This window comes from Etheostoma spectabile, chromosome 12 (assembly GCF_008692095.1).
Source record: "Etheostoma spectabile isolate EspeVRDwgs_2016 chromosome 12, UIUC_Espe_1.0, whole genome shotgun sequence".
Taxonomy (NCBI): Eukaryota; Metazoa; Chordata; class Actinopteri; order Perciformes; family Percidae; genus Etheostoma; species Etheostoma spectabile.
The window spans coordinates 11,096,153-11,118,865 of record NC_045744.1 but is presented as its reverse complement, the minus strand read 5'-3'; the positions used below and the strand labels follow the sequence as shown (position 1 = coordinate 11,118,865).

The following is a 22,713-nucleotide window of genomic DNA, read 5'->3' as shown; positions in this document are numbered from 1 at the left end:
GTGGACTTACCAGAGCTCCAGGCTTCATAGAGTTCACTAACGAGTGGCTCTGCCTTGGAGTTGGAGTTGCTGCCTGCAAATAATTGTGAAATCTGAAATGTCATGGTTCTGGTTCAAATTCATGGTTGAAATTTCTGTCCTGTCATACAGATCTAGAGAATGGATTTACAAAAATAAAAGCTACATTTGTGATGACAAAATGTTGTTTTTTTAATAGCACATGTACTCACCATCCTTTTCTGAATTAATGCCATAGTTTCTGTTTTTTTTTTAATAATCAGTTTGTCTGTGGGACATAATAATATGAACATGTGACGCTGACTTATAGTGGTGAGATCTGATTAAATCTATTGACTCAAGATTCAAGATTCAAGATTTACTTTAATGTCATTTTCATGTGTACTTCCGTGTCAGTATAAAACACGGAAATAAATAGAATAGAAACATAAAATACAGCATATAGACATATAGGAGGGGCTTGGGCACAGAGTATTAAAGTGCAATGGAGAGTGGCAGCTTGTGCAGAATAGCAGCACGGTATGTAAAGTGCAAGTGCATTGCAGTCATGTGTTTAGTCCAAACAAAGTGCAGTTCAGGCAGGTAGCTGCACAGTAGGGAAGCATGGCAGTGGGAGGGATTTTGGTCCAATTAAAATCCTAACAGCCTGTGGAAAGTAGCTGTTCAGCATCCTGCTGGATCTGGAGCAGAGGCTCCTGTATCTTTTCTTAGATGGAAGGAGGGAGAAAAGGCTGTGGGAAGGGTGGGAAGGGTCTTTTATTGTGTTGATGGCCTTGCCAGTACACAGCTGGTTGTATATCTCCAGCAGGGAGGGGAGAGAGGCACTGATGATCTTTCTGGCCGTCGTTACAATTCTGTTTAGTTGGTGTTTCACCGGGCATTGCAGCTGCCAAACCAGGAGGTGAGGCCATATGTTATGACAGATTCAACAGGGCCTGTGAAGATGGTGGTAAGGTGAATGGTAGGTAGAACTGCCTTTTTCAGACACCGGAGGCAGTGGAGCCGCTGGTGGGGTTTCTTGACAATGGCCGTGGTATTGGTGGAGAAGATTAGGTCATCCCCAAGGTGGACCCCCAGGAACTTGATGCTGTTGACTCTCTCCACAGCGGCGCCACCAATGGTCAGTGGCGTGTGGGGTGTCAATGACCATCTCCCTTGTTTTGTTGACATTTAGGTGGAGGTTGTGTAAGCTGCACCATGATGTTAACTCCTCTACCCCCCCTTCTGTATGCAAACACATCACCAATACTGATCAAACTCACCACTGTCATGTCATCAGCAAACATGACATGATTGGTGTTAAAACAGGCAGAGCAGTCATGGATGAGCAGGCTGAACAGCATGGGGCTCAAGACACAGCCTTGAGGTGACCCTGTGCTGCTCACTAAAATGGTTTTGGAAGTGCATCTGTTCACCTTGACTCTCTGCTGTCACTGCAACAGGAAGTTAAAGGTCCAGCTGCATGTGCCAGAGTTCACCCCTCGACACCTCAGCTTTTCCACTAACTGTTGTGGAATGATATTGTTAAATGCATAAAATGCTGAACCTTGTACAAAGGCATTATCTATGGACCCCTCTCCGCATCCACAGCTATTCCTCTAACCATCTTTGTGGGCCCTTTTCCCGATGCCCCTGGGTTTTTGTCAAGTTGTACAGAATGTGACGTAGTTCCTTTTGTTACGAAAGTTAACATAACTTCCCATTTATTTTCAAACGCGCAATGAACACCGCTCTCCTGGGTGTATGTCCAGTCTAATGTCTAAATAGATATCCTCTTAATTTCACATTACATGACTTCCTGCTTTGCTCCTGCCGTAATTACTATGGCAACTGAGGGATGCCCCTTAACAATACGTGTGTATACAATACATTAAATACGTCAGTTACAATTCTTTGTGGGTTTTTGAGGAAAGTTTCCAGTTTATCTATTGTTGTTTTAATTATTTCCACACAGGTTAGGTTTATTTTTTGTGATTAACAGATTTTTTTTTTTTAACAAAACACAAAACATACTAAAAAGACAGAAAATACAATGATATGTTTGATATGTTTATTCCTACCCCAAAAAGACATCAGTTAAATGATATATGAAAAGCAAATTAATTGTAAAGCAGGTTGTACATTTATTACGTTACTTCACTGCTGGTTACCAAAGGTTACATTTCAGCCAGGAAAAAAACATGAATGGCCATTTTTGAAGAGTAACTCAACCTCTCACTCCAACATATCTGAATAAAAATTTGGTCTGTGGGTACTCACTCTATTTTTTTTAAACAGCCATGCCCACTTTATGCTAGGTATTGGCAAGAAACATGCATCTTTGTATGCAGTACACATATACTGTATATTTTTACTATACAAAAAATGACATGTTTGAATATTTCTGCATAATGGAGTCCCTAAACAGTCTTGAAGTTGCATAAATTTGGGAGGACTGGAAAGCTGACACTCTTTATTCATGTTTGATAATATTAGCCTCCGGAAAAAATGGCATTTTGTGACCTCATGGATAATCACAGTCTGATGAAAGTCATACTATTTATTTATTCTGTTTAGTTTTGTCACCTTAAGAGGCCATATTCTTGGAAAAGATAGCCCTGCATGTAAACAACTCAAAGCATGAATAATCTTTTGAATGTCTGTCATCTGACCGTTACATTCCTTGCAATTAAATCTGTTACAGCGTGTCATCTTGAGACAGTTCTCAGAGTCTCATCCGCATTGCCCACTTTCATTGGATGGATGGCTTACTGTTCTATCAAGTCCCCTTTGATATCATGTCACTACTGAGGAAACCCAGGTCATCCTTTGCTGTCCTTGTGTATTAGGTAATGCTAATATTTAAACATGGCCTAAAGGAATGAATTTCCACTTGCCCCCAAGTAAAACCAGGCCCTTATGTATCCGTAGGACGTGGCATGAAAACCCTGTGACACTACCCTGGAAAGTACATGTTTTAAGGATCAGAAGAGGGCACTAATGCAGTGACAGTCTCAATGCTCTGTCAAAAAAATGTTTAAAAAAATTAAATAAAAATAAATAAAATGTAATGCACAATTGTAACCTTTCTTCAGTATTTTGATCAATCAAAAATTCTCAAATACATAGAATTGATGGATTAGTGAAGCACCATCTTTCTTGTGTCTTGCATGCGAGTCAAGGCACTACAGATTCTAGATGTCTGATATTGAATATAAATTTTATGATTGTAGTTTCCAAAATGTAAATTGTAAGTTTGTTAGAGATGCTTTAGTTTAGTTTAGAATGTAGCTTCACCTACTTAATTTATATCCACATGTAGTATTATGAGCATTGTACATAATATGTATTGCAGTCATACCAAATTATTTAAAACAACAATAACAATGAGATAGTTAAAAACAATACAGTAATGCGTTAAGTCAAATGAAAATCAGAACACACTAAATCACATTTTGCACAATATTTATTTCTGAATTACATAAGAATTAAAATATTGTTTAAATATGTAAAAAGAAACATTTAGAAAGTTGTCTTACATGTATTGCATTAGTAAGTGGATAAACAGTATATACTAACATACTGTGTTTAAATTCACAAACTTAACACTTTATAATATTTTAATTCAGTCTCTGTGTCTGTGGTGACTGCTTCCTGTGTGTGAGGTGCTTCCCAAATCCACCAGCACAGAAGAAGAAGAAGCAGATGGTGACAACTTCCTCTGTGCTGGTCAGGCAGGAGCTCGTAGTAGTCTTCAATGGGTCTTCAGCTCGTAATTGGTGCCTGGAAGCAAGTAGGGTGCTGAGAGTGGTCCAGTGGTCTGCTGTGGTGCTGGGTCTGCCTGAGATGATAGGTTGGTTGACGTCCGTGGTCCAGTGGTCTGCTGTGGTGCTGGGTCTGCCTGAGATGATAGGTTGGTTGACGTCCGTGGTCCAGTGGTCTGCTGTGGTGCTGGGTCTGCCTGAGATGATAGGTTGGTTGACGTCCGTGGTCCAGTGGTCTGCTGTGGTGCTGGGTCTGCCTGAGATGATAGGTTGGTTGACGTCCGTGGTCCAGTGGTCTGCTGTGGTGCTGGGTCTGCCTGAGATGATAGGTTGGTTGACGTCCGTGGTCCAGTGGTCTGCTGTGGTGCTGGGTCTGCCTGAGATGATAGGTTGGTTGACATCCATTCTCAGCTGCCTGACGAGTGCCAAAATCCTGGAGGAATCCTGCCCTGCTAAAACAGACAAAAAACAGTAAGTAATGTTGAACACAGCTATACAATATTGCCCTGTTGGTAGCTGTTTTGTTGAGTTTGGCCTCCAATGACAGAATGATAAACAATGGAATAATATTCAAGAAGGTTTCTGTAATAAATATAATCCACATGTGTAGAGTTAACTTATCACTGCTTTATGTCCCTGCTGGTACTTCTGTAGTACGCCACGGCAAAACTGCTCTACGCTGGCCGTTCCATTGTTTTCCTGTGGAGAGAGTGGTGCCAGCTAGGCACAACGCTATCCTTGGCGTCACACACTGCTCGGAATTGCCGTTGTACACTCAAAATTCAAATTATTTAAACTTTGACCTTTCAAGGCACAACCAATTCCAGAACGTTCCTGCGCTGCGCTTTGCCTCTCTGCGCCCTACCTCACGGTTTTGCTACGGATCATGTGTAGGCGGCTTTAGTGAGGGGATTACTTACTTGGCCAAGTGAAAGAAAGGCAACCACTGCTCTTTTGCTGGACTTGTAGTCATCCCAGTCCTGTGGTCGTCCATCCTTCTCATCTGGTCCAGAGTAAACACCTAGAAAAATATATGACAGTATAACAATGAGTAAGATTTATTATGCCTTAACTATTCAATAAGTGAGATTACTGTCAATAATTGTTAACTTACCTCTGGTATAGGCATCCACAGCTATGTTAAAAAGCCAAAGAACAACAATGCTTAACCCTACATTGCTCCCAATAGTCAGGCTAGTGCCTTGCACGGTAGCTTGCTGCCATTAGCGCTACATAAATGCAATCAAATAATAACAGGTTTATTTGATATAGCCCGTTTTACAGACAGTCTCGAAGTGCTTCACATGAGAAATATTGTTAAAACATTTGATCCAATAACAGACAAATTAACAAGAAGAAAAGAAATTAAATACCAATGGAAATAAAAAGATTTACAAACACAACATTAAAAACATGAGCCAAAAGCCAGTTTAAACAGCATCAACTGCTTTTAAAAAAGCATTAACAGAGACTGCATATCTTTAAGCAAAGTCCCCTATTTTCCTTGCATTTCTGTTGAACATATTCAAATAATTGTTGACTTACCTCTGGTATAGGCATCTGTAGCTTAGTTTAAAAAGTGATACCTTGGGCAAAACACTGAACCCCACATTGCTCCCAATGGTCAGGCGAGTGCCTTGCGTGGTAGCTTTCTGGCGATGGGGATTTGCGGATTTGTTATCGTTGTGCTTGTGATCTCTACACTGATACTTATTTGTTTTGTTATTATTTTATTGTTGGAGTAATGTTTAACTAAAGCACTGCTTGACACCATGTTGTGTTTATACACCATCAGGGCCATATTATGGTTTGTTGTATGGTATTGTAAATTATCTATTGTTTGTTATACATGTCTGTTTTTATTTTTAATATGACTGCCTCATGGGTTAAGTGCCCAAGACAAATTTCCAACATGGCGGGACAATAAAGTTAATCTTGATCTAGTGTGTGAATGAAAGTGCTACATAAATGCAATTAATATAGGTATCACATACTGTACATTACCATTAAAGCTAACTATTAATCAAAAGAGAAAATAACCCTGATGCTAGATGCTACCTGAGTCATAACCAACCTCCAGCCTTCAAGATTACAAAGAGGCAATCCTGCTTCCAGATATGTACAAATAGGCCCTGGTGCAATACTCCAAAAAAGAATTATCTACCCCATTAGACGCAAAGGTTTTCCAATCCTGCAGAAAACAGTCCCAAACTCTGTCCTAATCAGAGTCGCTATCTTCAGTTCCTCGCATGTTATCAAGAGGAACCATCCAGTATCTCCTGAATGTGGAGGGGCCGAGGCCTGAAGAGGAGCGTGCAGACTCCCTGGAGCTGTCTTCCCTTCTTCTGTCTGTGGAGGGGCCGAGGCCTGAAGAGGAGTGCGCAGACTCCCTGGAGCTGTCTTCCCTTCTTCTGTCTGTGGAGGGGCCGAGGCCTGAAGAGGAGTGCGCAGACTCGCTGGAGCTGTCTTCCCTTCTTCTGTATGTGGAGGGGCCGAGGCCTGAAGAGGAGGGTGGTAACTCATTGAGGCTGTCCTCACAATTCCCCTTCAGCCTCTTCGTACTTACCTGCAAGGTGTCACTTTCTTCCCTGCTTCTCTTTGTGGAGGGGCCGAGGCCTGAAGAGGAGTGCGCAGACTCCCTGGAGCTGTCTTCCCTTCTTCTGTCTGTGGAGGGGCCGAGGCCTGAAGAGGAGTGTGCAGACTCCCTGGAGCTGTCTTCCCTTCTTCTATATGTGGAGGGGCCGTGGCCTGAAGAGGAGGGTGGCAACTCATTGAGGCTGTCCTCACAATTCCCCTTCAGCCTCTTCATACTTACCTGCAAGGTGTCACTCTCTTCCCTGCTTCTCTTTGTGGAGGGGCCGAGGCCTGAAGAGGAGTGCGCAGACTCCCTGGAGCTGTCTTCCCTTCTTCTGTCTGTGGAGGGGCCGAGGCCTGAAGAGGAGTGTGCAGACTCCCTGAGGCAAAGGTGTGACCTTTGAGAGGCTGAGGGACAACCATATTCAGGTTCTCTCACTTGCAGCGCAGGAAGCCCGTGCAGCGGACCACCAAATGGGAGGTGCCAGAATGGCTCACCAGTGGGAAAGGAAGGACGCGGTGGTTTAAATTGCTGCCAAAAACTTGGAGGTGGGAAGTGCTCGATGAGAGGGGAGTAAGGTAGGATGTTGACATCATCATGAAAACTAGAACCATCACGACAACCATCACTATAACCATCACTATAACCATCACTATAACCAGCAATATAACCAGCACTATAACCAGCACTATAAGCATTACCAGCACTAAAATCATCACAATAACCATCACCATAACCATCACCATAACCATTTCTATAACCATCACTATAACCATCACTACCACTACCACTACCACTACCACCATCACTATCAACTTCACCATCTCTATCAACGTCACCATCACTACAACCATCACCATAACTATCACTACAATTTTCAACATCCACTTGCTCCTCTTCCTCTGCACTCTCGTCCTCTTCAGACACGGAGCCATACCCAGGATCTACAGACCAGTAAGGCCAGTCGTCTTCATCCTCCCACTCCTCTATTTGATGTTCATCTTCTCTGAGAGGGGGAAAACGGTGACCAATATTATACTCACCTTCCTCTTCAGGGAGGCCAGGTTCTGCAGGATGTGGGAAGTTGTCTACACGGCCTAAGGGAAACAAAGATCAAACGTAAACGTCTTGTTTAACTAAAATGTTTAATGTGACTTCAAATAATAAGGAGTTCTCATAACATTAATTATTTGGATTAAATTAGCAACAATTAAAGTTAAAATAAGAACAGCATACATATGGAGCTAGATTTGTTTCTTTATTACATGCAAAAAAAGTAAAAATGTAAAAAAAAGTTTGAGAGAAAAGGTTGTCACACTGATAGCAAAAAAGCATTTTATGAGAGAAAAAAATCATTTGAGAGAAAAGGTTTTCATATCAATAGATAATATTTGAGACTAAAAAAAGTTTAAATAGAAATTTGAAATGTTTAAAATTATTTCTGAGAAAAAGAAATTTCTCTTAAAATACTTTTTTTAAACTTTCAAATATATATTTTTTCCTATCAGTGTGACATTTTTTTTCTTGCTCTCAGAGCAATTTTTTTTCCTTGTCTCAGGATTTTTTTCTCAATGTGAAAATATTGTCATGGGCAGGGCCACGTTCCTATTGGCCAATCTGGTGATCACTGTCTTGAATTTTTTTTTCACATTGATAGCAAAAAATATATATATTTGAGAGTTTAAAAAGGTATTTTGAGAGAGATTTTTTTTTTCAGAAATACATTTTAAAAATTTCAAATTTGTATTTCAACTTTTGCTATTGGTATGAAAACTTTTCTCTCAAATATTTTTTTCTCTCTCATAAAATGCTTTTTTGCTATCAGTGTGATAATTTTTTCTCTCAAAACCTCTCTCTTCATTTATTTTCCCGCTTATAATAAATAAACAAATCTAGCTCCATACATACATACATACATACATACATACATACTGTACATACATACATACATACTGTACATACATACATACATACTGTACATACATGTGTCATAAAGTCAACAACAGACAAAAGGCTATACCCTTTTTAACAGTAATGCCAAATAATGTGCAGTTTTTCCTCAGTTATTTTTAACAGGTGACGACATGAGAATTAATTCATGTTGCATTCATATAAAAATAAGCATTATTTACTATTCTTGCTCACACTGAAAAACTGACCAAACTGTTGATCCGTCAAACTTGAAAAAATTACTGTTGACTTGATATTATATTGTATTCAGACATGTGGCTGAAGAGTCATATTTTATCAAATCAAAAGTTTTCTGGTGTATTTATCAGAGTTGCTGAATGGAGAGCACATAACAGCAACAACAATATTATAAATGGTAATAATAATGATTGTTAATATAATCAAAAGGTGTAGGCTTCAAGAACATCGCTTTGCATTTATTGGTCGAGTAAAGAATCTCGCGTTAGGGCTTTTACGCACGGAGAGCGCAATTCAACTGCCAGACCCAGAGGTAAAAAAAAAACGTGGATCGATATAATAAAAGAAGTTAATATCATTTGATAAACTTCAAAACTTTTTAAAGATTTAACCAACTAAACAAAGAACCTCCGCGTTCCAACCACACACATTAACGTGTCCTGGTTTGATTCCACCTGCGCGTCCTCAACCTCCCGATGTTCGATCCTAATAGTTCCATCGTCTCCATGGTGCTCAACTCAAATACTTTTTTTGGCATTTTATGAATTTTGGCCCAGTCGCCATCTTTTTTCAGTAAATTCAATGTAGCTAGGTTATATTTTGTAAGATGTGTTGCCCTCAAACTGAAATACCAGTGTTTTTACATCCGTACACTAATTGTTGATACATTCCACACATGTCCCGCGATATTTAACACATGCTGTCTAGCAAGTAATTATTTTACAGGATAAATTGTCAAGTAAAAGTCTGTTTTAACATCTGTTTTTCCAACAGGCCTAACGTTAATGGCTTTCCACCTTTACATTCTAAACGTGACACCAATTTCCACAACTAGCTAGCTACTGATAAAGATTGGCTATTTTTATTGAATACATCAATGAATCAGAGATAAGTAGGCTAGACTTATAATAAAAATAAATCTAAAAGTTGTCTTACCTTGTCTTGCAAGCATGTGCAACCCATGGATGCGTCCCCTCGGAAAATCCGGGAGGTGCTCCTCGGGTATACCACCAGGCAGACGAAAGGCCATTTCCAAGCTCTTCCTTTCACCACAATAGTTAGTGATTCAGAAGTTGTGTTGTTCTTTGTTGTTCTTTGGTTTTTCCAAATGATCAGTTTGCAGTATGTTATCTCCAGCGGTTTAAAACTCAAAGAGTTTGTTTTCCACAGGTTCGATTTGCATGAAGCCCAAGTCAAAATGCAAAGTGAGAACTTAGAATGGTCTGCAGCCCTATAGGCTCCTCGGATCGTCGTTCTGTTTCCATGACATTAATTGACGTACACGCCTGCGTTTGATTGGCCGAATGGCCACTAATGTATTTTACAGGCTAGCCTTTTTATTTTTCAGTGAAATGTTTGACCATCAGTTGTTTTTTTCTGATATTCTAAGTTATTACTTAGGCATTGTAAACTTTTTACACACTGTTTCAATAATAATTAAAAATATATCACTATTACATCAAATTAAAATAGGCTTCTACAAATAGCCTAGTTAAAGATTAATAAACAGGCAGAGAGACTAAAGTTTCTGTAAGTATGAATGAACCTAATTTGCATTTTGATGACAAATACATCCAATATATATATATATATATATATATATATTATATATATATATATATATATATATATATATATATATATCTAAGCTTTCCTATAAAACTAAAGGTCAGAAATGCCACAAAAAATACACTGTGTGTGTATATATATGTAGATATATATATTTTATTTTTTATTTTTTTATTTTTTAAAATGCCCCTCAAGCTGGCTGGCTCAACCACCAGAGCTTGCATGTTCTGTTTCCTTCTCTGTGACATACGTACTTCTCCTTTTTGATGTTGTAAATTTGAAAATTAGTTAATTACAATCGACGGGAAATCTCTGTTTTTGTTTTGTGTCGAGCCCTGACATGATTTTTTTTTACAACTATAGCTTTAGGTATCAGCAGGTCAAAATGAACAGGAATGAGCAAAAGTCAAATTATGCATAGGGAGAAGACATTTACGTATCTGACACAGTTGGGTCATTTTGAGCGTCAAAAGCAATGGCCATGTTTTTGCAATTTAAAATTTAAACATTAATTTTAGTGTGGTTTCTTTTTGCAAGGTGTAGTTTATTACTGAAACTGTTATTATTATTATTATTATTATTATCATTATTATTAATGCTGTTATCTGTATCAGAAGTTTTGTTTTTGTAAAATCACATTCAGTCAATTGAAAGACACTTAAACTGAAATTGACTTCTCTCTGTCTAGGCGGTTCCACTTGTCCTATTTGATGAGGTATACATGTCTTACTAAATAATTGTCAGTCCTCTACAGTACAAGCTTTATTCTCACTTTTGTTTGTCAAAATTTTGCATGCATATGTAAAAACAAAAAAGTGGTCATACCGTTGTAAGCTACAAGTGGATCTGATTAACTTAGAGATCAGAATAAACAAGCACATATCCTGCACTGATGTATGTTGTTAGGATAAGTTCATTAAAAAAACATTTTGTGTAGTGTTTTTCCTATTGTGCTATTGAGCTGTAAACAGATGTCATAAATGTAGGTGTCTAATTTCCTCAGTTATGTAGCTTGTAATTATGAGAATATGATTGCTGTGTCTGTCTTGTATTACTGATTCATCGACATTACAGTACAAAACAAATCATACTTTAAATACACCCATACATTTTGTACAGGAGCAAGCGTAGAACCCTGAAGTTATTATGCAATCTAATGCAGAACACAAATAACCTCCTTTTTGTTTCATTTTTAGGTGGAGAATAGTGATCCATGGTGGAATGTGTGGCTTCAGCCGACTGATTGTGTTTTTGCAAGCTTCAGACAATAACAGAAGTAGCACTGCTGATCAGTTTGTTCTAGCCACTGCTAATTATGGGGTACCTTCTAGGATAAGGTGTGACTATGGGGGAGAAAACCACAGTGTTTGCTTCTTCATGAACATTTAGTGTGGATCAGAAAGGGGAAGTGCCATACGGGCAGAAGTGTCCATAACCAGCGGATAGAGAGGCTTTGGGGAGATCTTTGGCGGGGAATGACAAATGTGTACCACCAGCTTTTCTCCTTCCTTGAAAGTGAAGGAATCATTAACTGTACAAATGAGCTGCACTGTGGGCATTGCACTATGTTTACCTGCCCCGGATTAACCGGGACCTGGATCTTTTCAGGCAACAATGGAACAACCATGGCTTGCGCACTGTTGGCCACCATACACCATATCAGATATTTGTCCGAGGATGTCTTCAAAGGCAAACGCAGCCACTCACAGCCATGGCAGAGATTTTTGGATCCGACACTGCTCAACAAGGTGTACCTGCTGCAATTCCTGCTCTGAACTGGCAAGAAGTAGTAGCGATCCTACTAACCACTTCAGGTCCAAGCCTGCACAGATGCAACGGATCCAGGATGTGGATACTCTGGCAGGACCTATTGGTAGTCTGCCACTAGACCACTCCAAAGTGTAACTGACATTTTGGAACAATACATGTTTATGCTCAAGTCACAGCCACAGCGTTTCTCGTATTGTTGCCTTGTGATAGAAAGCATATTGTACCTAGAGGTACTTTACTTGAGTCTTTTCTTATCATGCCACCATCTATGCTACCCTCAATTCAGAGAAATATTGTACTTTTTACCTCATACATAAATCTGAAAGCTGTAGTTACTTTAAAACATTAAGATTGTTTTGAACCTTGTCAGTTTTCATAAAATGTGTTCTATTTTAGGCAATAGCTGAACACACGGCCTTGCTTCTGATTTACAGCCCCAGCTCTCATAGTTTAAAATAATCACGTTGGCTGCTCCTGGACAGGCTGAAATGTAAACCGCTGTGGGCGCATTGCTTGGTCCTTCCGGAAATGCGTGCAGGATTAGCAGGGCAGATAGCCTAATGCTAAGCACAACTCCATTGCATTTAAGTCTAAGCTCTTTTTTTCTTTCTTTTTTAAGTTAGAAAGGTTCACTCTGTTGTAGATATTTAGCCTAATGTACCAAACAAAAACACTTGAAGGACTGATAATTTAAGTTGCCATACTGCTTTTCCTTTTCTTTTTTTAGAGATTGTTTTTATTATTCAGAAACACATTTTGTGTAACGCCACAGACAACTTTATGCACTGGCTTTTGCTATTAATGGTACAAAATAAAAACATTTGTCATGATAGCATATCTCTGGGGTGTTGTCAACTTGAAAGTGTGAGATTTATCCTCTGTAATATTGTCCATTTGCTAACATTGTATATTTAGGCAGCTTACTAGTATTGATGTCAGCCATAGCACACACTATATTTTAGACAAAGCTTTTATTTCTCGAAGTATATACACACTAGCCAATTGCAAATATATAAAGAAAGCTTGTACAGAAAAAAATATACAACAGCTAAATAACCAGGAACCACTGTACAACATGTGCAAGAAATAAAAAATGCTACACTCAAACAAAAAGGCAGCAGTGGAGCAAAAGGTGGTAATGTTATCTTGAAGAAAAAAAATTATGATTGAATAGTAAATTCAATGAATTTAAATTAATATATTTTTTTAAAAGCTAAACAAAAAAAGAAGAAATGAGAAAGAAAAGAAGTGAGAGGATCCTTTGCGTGTTGAATGTTGGCAGGCGACCCCCTCCCCAGGCTTACAGAAATGGTTTAACCCTACTGCTCAGCAGCCAATGGGAGCTTAGGACACTCACCCATTCAAAATGGAGAAGTGACCAAATAGCTCAAATTTACATAAAATTAACACGTAAACAACACGTTGTCTACGTGTTGTCTATGTGTTGTTTACGCGCCGTTTATGTGTAATTTACGTGTTGTTTATGTGTATTTTAAGTGTTGTTAACGTGTGAAAAATCGACGCGTTGTTTACGTGTATTTTGCGCGTTGTTTGCGCGTTGTTTGCGCGTTGTTTGCGCGTTGTTTACGTGTTGTTTACGTGTTGTTTACGTGTTGTTTACGTGTGAGAAATCACGTGTATTTGGCTTTCCATATACCTGGAACGCTACAAAGTCGTGAGTCGTGACTTGAAGTTGTAACTATCGGTCTAAAAACGTGTGTCTGGAACGCAACATTAGGCTGGGCTGTCCAGATTCAGAAGGTAAATAAGCTTAATACATGCATATTTAAAGTTAATGCGCCATTACTAATTACTTTATTAGTGGGTTTCAACACATTGACAAATCAATAATAATACTTTGTTGTTGATTGTATATCAGTCAAATAACAGTAAATGTTAGTCATGAATTACTATGAAATGTATGCTTTACATATTTGTTATTGCCCTGGTCAGTGCGAGAGGCTGACTTTTGAGAATTTCAAAAAACTGTCAAAATACACCCAAATTCTGTTTCATTTAGCAATAGTTAGCAGTGGTTAAATTAGCACTAGGGTAAAAATCATTGAAAACAGTCAGGTCAATTTTATTTAACTTTTTTGAGTTACTCATTTCCATCCCACACTGTCCTGTGACTCCATGACTGTCCTGGATACTGTCCTGTGACTGCCAGACACTATCTTGTGATTCCATAACTGTCCTGTACACTGTCCTGTGACTCCATGAATGTCCTGTAAAGTGTCCTGTGACTCCCAGACACTTTCGTGTGACTCCATGGCTGTCCTTTACACTGTCCTGTGACTCATGCATGCATGTGTAGAAGTGAAATTAACCTTCTGGGAAAAATGAGTAATTCAAAAAATTTAAATAAAATTGTCCCCTCGGGACAGCTAAGAAAAAAACAAAAACGTGCGCACAGAATAAAATTCTGTTCCCTTGGTTTTATAAACCGTACACACAGATTCATAATCCGTGCCCTGTGTTCAATAAACTGTTCGCACGGATTCATAATCTGTGCTCATGGTTTTATAAACGTGAGCAATGTTCAAAAGATATTCACAGATTCAAACTTCTGGGATCAGTTACTCTACGGAATTATATTAAATAATTTTTATCAAAACGAGCCGTACTCCAACCTGGAGAAATAAGATTAGTCTCTAGTACTTAGTCTGTAAACTACAACACAGACACAAAAATATCTATTAATTTAATGATTAAATAATGTAGTGTCTCCAAACTTGAAACTTGAACTCTGAAAGCTGTTGTTAACTTATGAGTGTTTGTTCACTTTTCTGTCTGCTTGTACTGAAAAGAAAGTTAATTACCTGACTCATGCAAACGGCTACAGAGAGATTTGCAATACCCCACAAAAAAAAGTCTAAAACATGCAACAATGAAAAATAGGTCCTGCATGCTGAGTTGTCCATTATACAGGTAGAAATATCCAGGATTTATCTGCATTTTTCTAGCTATACATACAAACACGTGTGTCTGGCTTTTCTAAGATTAATGCCTACAAAAAACATTTGTTGATTTGTGTTAGTGTGTGCTAATTTGATTGAATAATTTGATGTAAAGTATGGTCAATTGATCCTGCTTTGTCCAGTGCAAACAGAGTTAAACATATTTATTGTGCAAGAATTAATCAAAGTTTCCTATATAAATACTTATTTAAAGTTGCGTCTTATAACTTGCTAATTATGGTGCATCTTCAGTCACTTTGTTGGAGAAGGTTAGTTGAGGTGATGAAGTATAAAGCTTGTTCGTGTATGAGAGCATAATACAAGGAAACACTCATTATGCACTTGTTTTATTTACAACACACAGCATTTTCTTTATCAATGAAATGAATGGCCCATTAAAAACAAAGTTCTCCCAGGCAGACAATATACACTCTGTCTTTATGTACATATTATGCAATATGTTCACTTCTCATACACTATGCCTTTATAGTATATACTGCATGTATCTGTGTATAAGATCTCGACTGCAATGATCGCAAAATGCTTCCCATCTCTTCCGCACCCTTGCCTCTATGGTGTATCGGCGGCTGTCAAATTGTCCCCATCTACTTCTTGTAATGACACTCCAAGTTAGCCCTAATGTTTAGAAGTGTTTGTCGAGGCAGACAAAAAACGCTCTGAGGAGTCTGGAGATAGGGGCTGGTCAGAGCATTGACACTTCCCGCTTACACTAAGTCCACATCTGAAACGTCAGGAATCTCAAGTGATTTAAGTGTTTTAAAAGGGCATTTTAAATACGTTACTTTTTCAAGTTTTGATTTACCTCTCAAACATGAAAAAGCATTCGCACCAGATGAATTGTTTGTTGTTGAGGCAGCAACAGAAGGAGGAGGATTCCTTAGTAGTGGCATAACTAAAAAAAAACTTGCATGTCAAACCCACTATATCAGCAGCTTCTTTCCCTCAGTACAATGCAATGCAAGATTTGAGGTGCTGAGTGCAGAGGAATAAATATGGCAATAAATACAGAACGGACTCTGCAAACTGGCCGTGGTCTTTAGTTCAGTCTTGCTGGAGCCACCAGACCCTCACCACAAACACACAAACTGATAAGACATCAAACACAACACTAAGCCAAAGGTTTTTGCTTCCACGTTAAATTATAGTTGTCAGTAATCAACAGATCTGCTCTGCAATTCAGCACTCCTTTATGAAAAGCAAACATGCTCCTGCCTTTAAAAAGTCTACATGTTCTTTCATCAGTTTGACAGATTGGAAGAGGGAGGACCAGCTGGAAGCTGGTAGTTTCACATGGTTTAAGCTGGTAGTTTCACATGGTTTATAAAAAATGACATTTTGGATCTGTCTGTGCATCCAACAGAAACCTGCATTGCTGATCAATCACTTCATCTAGCCATAATGGGAAAGAGTCTGAATGATCCAAAGATAAAGAATGACATATTGGTTTAAAGGAGAATTCAAGTCAATGGCAATAAGTAGCTCTGTTGATTATAAATTTGGAGTACTGTCAGCAAAAAGAATGAAAGCAATCAGTGCTGTTATCCTCCTGCTAGATTTGTCACCCAAAAGGGTAAAAACAGGGCACGTTTTAAACATGTTTTTAGCCTCTAAACATGTTCAAAATGTCATTACAAGTGCCTACCCATGTGCAGTGATTCCTTCCGGGTGAACACAGCAAATCTGACTGCAGTAGATGTGACAGAAAGGTGTGTTTTGACTAGTGTAGACTTCACTGGAAAACAGGAAATAAACAGAGGTATGTGCACTGGCTGAATTAACAGAATTTTTATGCCTTGCTGTTTAAAACTTTCCCTGTTTAAGCTTGTTGGGTGCTAACTCTAGCAGGGAGATAACACGGTGTTGACAGCACCGATTGTTCTCGTTTCTCGCTCTATTGACAGCACTCCAAATTTACAAACAACAGAATTACGTATTAAAATTGAACAGAATTCTCCTTAAACAACAACACATTGGTTTAACAACAACATGCATTGGCCCTACTGTATGTAGGTTTGAAGTTTTTATCCTGTATGAATGATGACATGATAAAACCACATCTAATCATGGTCCAACCCATTTACCATTCTTTAGATAATTCATATAGACATTCAAAATCTCTTAAATCCTTTATGTGGCATAAATGGCATTGCCTTGATATCAACGGAAGATTATGTCAGATATCCTGTACAGTTGATGTTGAGGACCATTTCAAGTAAAAGTAACAAAACCAAGGAGCACACACACACACACACACATATGTATGTATATATACATATATATATATATATATATATATATATCATGAATACTCACATGAATGCTCAATGCAAACTCTGAGAAATGCTACACCACACAACCATATTGTAAATGTATGGCAGCAATCAAAGGCAATTATGATGCAATGTATTTCATTATGATCCAGGCTGTGTATAGCATTTACATTACAATACACAGAGACAGGAAAAGCTCCTGTTGAGTTTAGCTCCATCTCACAGCAGAGAGTCTGCCCTTTGTTATGCTTTATATTGCTTATTTGTTTATCCTAGTCCGCTGATTAAACTCTTTGAAAGATATTATGGTTTATGTATGATGTCATATATAAGCAACATCATAGATCATGATATATATTTAAAAAATTTGTCATCAGACTTAGTTTAGCTAGTTTTAGTATTCCGATAGGCCTGTAAAATCCAATGTTAGAATAGTTCTATAAATGTATTAGTAATTTGTTAATAAAACATGAGTATATATATATATATATATATATCTATATAGATATATAGATATATATATTGGATAATTATAATTACAGTGCATAAAACAACCTGGTTCCATTATTAAACACACAGGTTTAACTTTTTTCCTGACATATAGAATTTAGGCAACAATAATTTTTTTTATTTCTGTGTCTTAATTCCTGTTATTGTTTAGACTTGTGTTTTCTTCTTTACAATAATTGTTTGACTTCGCATGTCCTCAAAACCTATTTGCAATACCTTGGTAAGAAGTTGGAGCAATCTGGACAAACGCACTGGCCACTGATACAAGGCTGATGTGCCCGTGGTAACTATTTTTACCATGGCTTTAATGAGAAATAGTGTATGTGTCTCATTATCCCTACCCTTACCTTTCTGTGTCCCTTGCTAGGCGAAATAGCATGTAAACTTACAAACCTTGTAAAAAAAAAAGTTGAGAACAAACAATTATGGATTAGTAAAGTTGTTTAAAATGAATGGACTGACACGGTTTAGAATATTAGTGCCCAAACCTGGCATGAAAAAAGGGAATTAGGATGTTAGCTATTCAATAACTGACACTACAGTACATATATAGTGTGGGTATTTACTGTCTCTTTCTCACACACACACACACACAACACACACACCACACACACACACACACACACACACACACACACACACACTACAACTAACCTTCCCTTTCTCTCTCTTATGCTCCGGTGAGACAGTAAATTAAAATTGATAGCCTGCTTGCCATCAAGTATTTAGCACTGCTTTGCACATTTTCAAGAGCAACTGTCCTTAAGATTCAGTAGGTAACTTTCTTAAATATAAATTTTTGTCATATTAGCACAAACTGTCACTACTGACAGTAGTATATGAGACAGGTAACCCCTTTCTCTCATCCTGGTGCTCCTAATGAGATTTGCAAGATTCCACTGCACTCGAAGGTAAACATCCAATCAGAGCCAAAGAGACTCTAACACAGTGTCAATGACTGCTCAGGAACTTCCACTATACTATCAAACTAGGTAGCGCTGGTCAAATAGGAATCAAGATGCTGTTACAGCATACAGCATTGGCTCTTTTTACTTCAAATGTTTTCAGAACTAGTGTACTGTTTAGCTGTAGAATGAGAAGGTTTGTGACCAATGTTGGAAACCGTCGATCCAAAATCCAAGCACCGCCTACAGGCCAACAATTCCAAACAATTGTGTGTGAGAGACTCCTCGGCTCTGATTGGACTAGAGTGAGGCAGAAGAAAATGATTTTTTCACAGATTATCTGTCTCATGTACCGCTGTCAGGAATAGTGACAGTTTGAGCAAATAAGACAAAAATGTATTTTTTTAAAATATAAATTACATACTGACCCTTTAGCTACTGGTTTTAAAGTAACATTTTGGAAAGTAACGAATGCCTTTATTATACACTATTTGTATTCCTACTGTCACTAAGTTCTCAACTTCCACACCAGAGAAACAGAGAGAAAGAGAAGGGAGTTTAAGCAAACTGTGATTAAGGCAGTCTCATAAATATTGCAGAGGTTTTTGGCCCCTGTTTTGGTGATACACTGCCGCAACTGTCGTGAGTTCCTAGCTCTTACTTACAGCTACTTTCTATCCCCACAGATTACACAGCAAACGGGTGGATGTGAATACCAATGGCAAAAAAGAAAATCTGAGTATGATGCCGCAATGTTCGATCCATGGAGGAAAAACAACATCAAGCAGTAATCTTCTTTGGGAGAAAAAGGTCATATTTGGTTTGTGTATCAGTCCTCCACACAATGAATAATCTTTTACAGGGACCCTCAATGAAAAAAAGCAAAGCTCAGAGCAATGTAATTAAGAAATGAAAGTAAAGTAGAAGCCTATATCTAAATTTGTCCACTGAAGTTAGTGCTAGGGGCTTTTTAAGCGGCGTGCAGAGACGAGGATAAACAAAGGTCCCACTTACAGTAGCTTAACTGTGTCTCACTTAATTGAGTTCATTCCAAGATACAGAAAAAAGTCAAAGCAGAAAGATACATATTAGTTGGACACAGGAGATGTGACTCCCTCACTAATTTAGTTGCGTTCTGCTGATCGTTTCGCTTCTTTGCAGCTTGTTAGTTGAGTCCAAGCAGTTTTAAAATCTGCCAACATGGCAATCCTTATGTACTGTACCCTTTACAGTGCTTCCAATTACTGTACTTAGGGCTTCAAGTAATAACCATACCTCTATCTTCACACCCCCTTCTATACAGTGCGATAACAGTCCTTCAGACCCACTCCTGCATGGAGCGCTTGCAGTACAGTATGTGGCGCTGTGTGCTCTTCCTCCTGAACTGGAAAACGGTGTAGAGGAGGACCATCATGCAAAGCGCCAGGACACAGGGGATAGCGATGGCCACTGCTTTTTCCGTGCCCCCCGCGCTGTCCAGTTTTATGACAACATCCACGTCACCATTGTCGTAGTGGCGTTCCTCCGCCACTGGGGGGTTCCAGTCCCAGTCGGGGTCAGCAGGCAGACCATCACAGCCCATGAAATCCCTCAAGATGGACCTTGGGTAGCTAGGCTCCACACGAAGCAGCTGGTTGTTGAACTTCCAGTACTCCTTTCCCTTGTAGAAGTAGGTAAAGCCTAGAGGGAGGTATTGTGGAACACAACAAATATATTCAAATATATAGATTAAATTTGCAAAGAGCTTGTGCCATAGATGTACCACTTTATCGTGCATTTTGTCTTGAGAAATGACTCTAAGGATTGGCAAAATTGATTATCAAAATCTCTCTCTTTTTTATGTATTTAAGGTGTTACTCTTGATCTTTAAAAAAAAAAAAGAAATTTATTTTTAAAATAAATTTCACGTTGTCTCAGTGAAAAACTACTTAGGGATAGGTTGGTGCTCACTGACTAGTTACGTGGTCCATAAAGCTGTCATACCGTTGGCCTTATCCACAAAAGCCCCCTGTGGAGAGTCAGGGATGCCCTTCCAGATGTTGATGGGTTTGGGATAACCTGGGTCCATGGTTCTCATGTCCTCATTGTACCTCCAGTACCTACAACAGGACAGACATAAATACAGTCAGTCAGTGACATGTATCCTGTCAGACACCTGACCCTGCAGCAACAGTGTGCTGATCTGGGTCAAATCCACTCACACAAGCACAGATCATCAGCATAGAGTGATGAGAGTTGAATTAATCAACTGTTGAATTAATCCAACAACTGGACTCAATTACCATATCCATCAACACTAAAACCCATTTGTCAGTTATCTAGAGTTCACAAGGGTCACTGACTTCCTTAGTCTATTCCTGTCAACCATCAGCATCCAAATCATCCTGGTGTTCATACACTTAGCCTTTGTAAATGGGAAACACTACAACACTATTCAATGGGAATGTCCAAGGGAATGCCATGGACGTATAGAGGGACGATAAATCTTGGCGCATGCTAACATTCTGAAGAAGCACTAATGGGTGGGGTGTATTTGTTTAGGTATAAGTTGCATATTCACCTAAAACTGCTGTCACACAAAATCTAAATGAAATATCAAATATTGTTGTCTTCAATAATGACAATGTAATGTATTAAATACATTACTCTGCAACAAAAGCTTACTAAATTAATGTTAAGTTATTTCCGAACTATAATACTGATTTTAAGACCAGAAAGAATACAATATGAAAGTTGTACTGCACTGGACTACCGCACACTGTGTTTACAGTTTGCTGTCTGTAACTTGCAGCCAGACGTTAAAAAAAGAAAGACTCAATCTGACCCTTTAAAGATCTACAACTGACTTGATTCAAACAACCAGAGAATGCGGCCAATCAATCATCCGTACTTTGTTTATCTGCCTGGCAAATCTGTTTCAGGGGGTTGTTGTGATTGATCTGCTTCTCATACACTAGCACTCACACACATAAATCTTACAACACAGTGTTGTTTCTTTGAATTAGAACAAACAACACCCTATCACTGAGAGGCAGATAGAGAGAGAGAGAGCGAGAGAGAGAGAGAGATGAAATCATGTTTGAGACGATGGACAGAATGTCCTGTTTGTCATGATGTGCAGCAGCAGGTTGAGGGATGACATTATCATGACAAAGCATTTTTTTAGCTTTCACCACAGGGCCCTCTGACCTCTTCAGATATGATTGATCATGACAGATGAACAACTATGTGAGTCATACTGGTATGCTCTCAATCTTGAAGACCCTTGCAACGTACATAGATAAATAATACATCCTCTAATTTGGTTGCTTTGAAAAGATTTTACTCTACTTCCAACTGCAGGTAACTTCACCTGTGAATGAACCAATAGGAGGCAAAAAATAAAAATACTTTACAGAAAAAAAACCTCCTAAGTAATATGATCACCATCACAAACGTTGCTCAAATATTGGGTCATAATTGATTGAATGCATTTTTCAGATGTTAAATAGGCAATCTCTTACAAAGCAACACGTGACAGCTTAGAGCACGTGTCAAACTCAAGGTCTGCGGGCCAAATCCGGCCCCACGCAGATTTTGATCTGGCCCGCATATCAATTAAGATTCATAATACATTTTTGACCAACTAGTTTTTGTTGCTTTATTGGAAGTTTTTGTCACTTTTGCCAACGCTTTTGGCACATTTTCAGCATTTTTGCCAGTTTTTCAGAAGTTTTTGTTGCATTTTTTGACACATTTTTTCCCAATGTTTTTGTTTCGCTTTTTTCTTTGATGGCAAAGTTACATTTTTTGGGGGCTTTATGTCGACCAAGTTGTAAGTGAGAAGACTATATGAGACATGCAAATAATACAGTAAAAGATGTTTGACTTTTTTTTGATTAAATAAAGCAGTAAAATGTACATGTCTTGCCCTGTACAACTGAGTTTGACACCACTGGCTTAGCGCATTAAGGATGCCAGCTAATCTATGTCAAAATTGAAGAGGCATTGATCAACACGCCTGCACAACTATTAAATATCATCATCACATGTTCCAAATAGAGACACACTGCATTGATAAAGAGGAACAGAAGGAAAGGAGCTGACAAAAACTTACTTTTATTATTTGGACTGTAGAATCTACTCCTCAAAGTACTGTATGATATGTGCACATACCATTTGGTAACAAATGGAGTCAATTTATCAGCATAAACAACATACTTTAATTAAGATTTAAGCCACTGA

General features: G+C 38.5%; 2 protein-coding genes across 9 annotated transcripts in view; both read right to left on the bottom strand.

Annotated features, from left to right (window-relative positions):
- Positions 1–653: 653 nt before the first annotated feature.
- Positions 654–22,713, bottom strand: part of mmp16b (matrix metallopeptidase 16b (membrane-inserted)) — a 32,652-nt gene continuing 10,592 nt past the window's right edge. For 3 of the 5 annotated variants that reach the window (XM_032531735.1, XM_032531736.1, XM_032531737.1), the window contains 2 exons: positions 20,473–20,588; positions 19,808–20,169 (listed from right to left, as the gene is read on the bottom strand). In XM_032531735.1, the coding sequence (XP_032387626.1) occupies positions 19,808–20,169; positions 20,473–20,588 (478 nt within the window). Of the gene's footprint in view, positions 665–15,114; positions 20,170–20,472; positions 20,589–22,713 lie in introns of those variants that run through there. The other 2 variants (XR_004334397.1, XM_032531733.1) reach the window with 2 other exon arrangements.
- Positions 3,538–9,689, bottom strand: LOC116699231 (uncharacterized). 4 transcript variants are annotated; one of them, XR_004334399.1, is made up of 3 exons: positions 9,421–9,689; positions 4,682–7,433; positions 3,538–4,213 (listed from the first exon to the last, which is right to left on the bottom strand). XR_004334399.1 is itself a non-coding variant. In XM_032531738.1 (2 exons), the coding sequence occupies exons 1-2, from the start codon at positions 9,512–9,514 to the stop codon at positions 5,980–5,982; spliced, it is 1,548 nt and encodes a 515-aa protein (XP_032387629.1). In that variant the 5' UTR covers positions 9,515–9,689; the 3' UTR covers positions 4,488–5,979. The 4 variants fall into 4 exon arrangements, 1 of the variants encoding a protein (XP_032387629.1); XR_004334398.1 differs by having other exon boundaries at positions 3,538–4,210; XR_004334400.1 differs by lacking the exon at positions 3,538–4,213 and adding an exon at positions 4,249–4,460.

Bases quoted from the DNA above. Each gene is read 5' to 3' on its own strand.
- LOC116699231 (XM_032531738.1), bottom strand. From the start codon at position 9,514: ATGGCCTTTCGTCTGCCTGGTGGTATACCCGAGGAGCACCTCCCGGAT. The intron at 7,434-9,420 runs GTAAGACAACTT...TGTTTCCCTTAG, and splicing joins GCACATGCTTGCAAGACAAG to GCCGTGTAGACAACTTCCCA.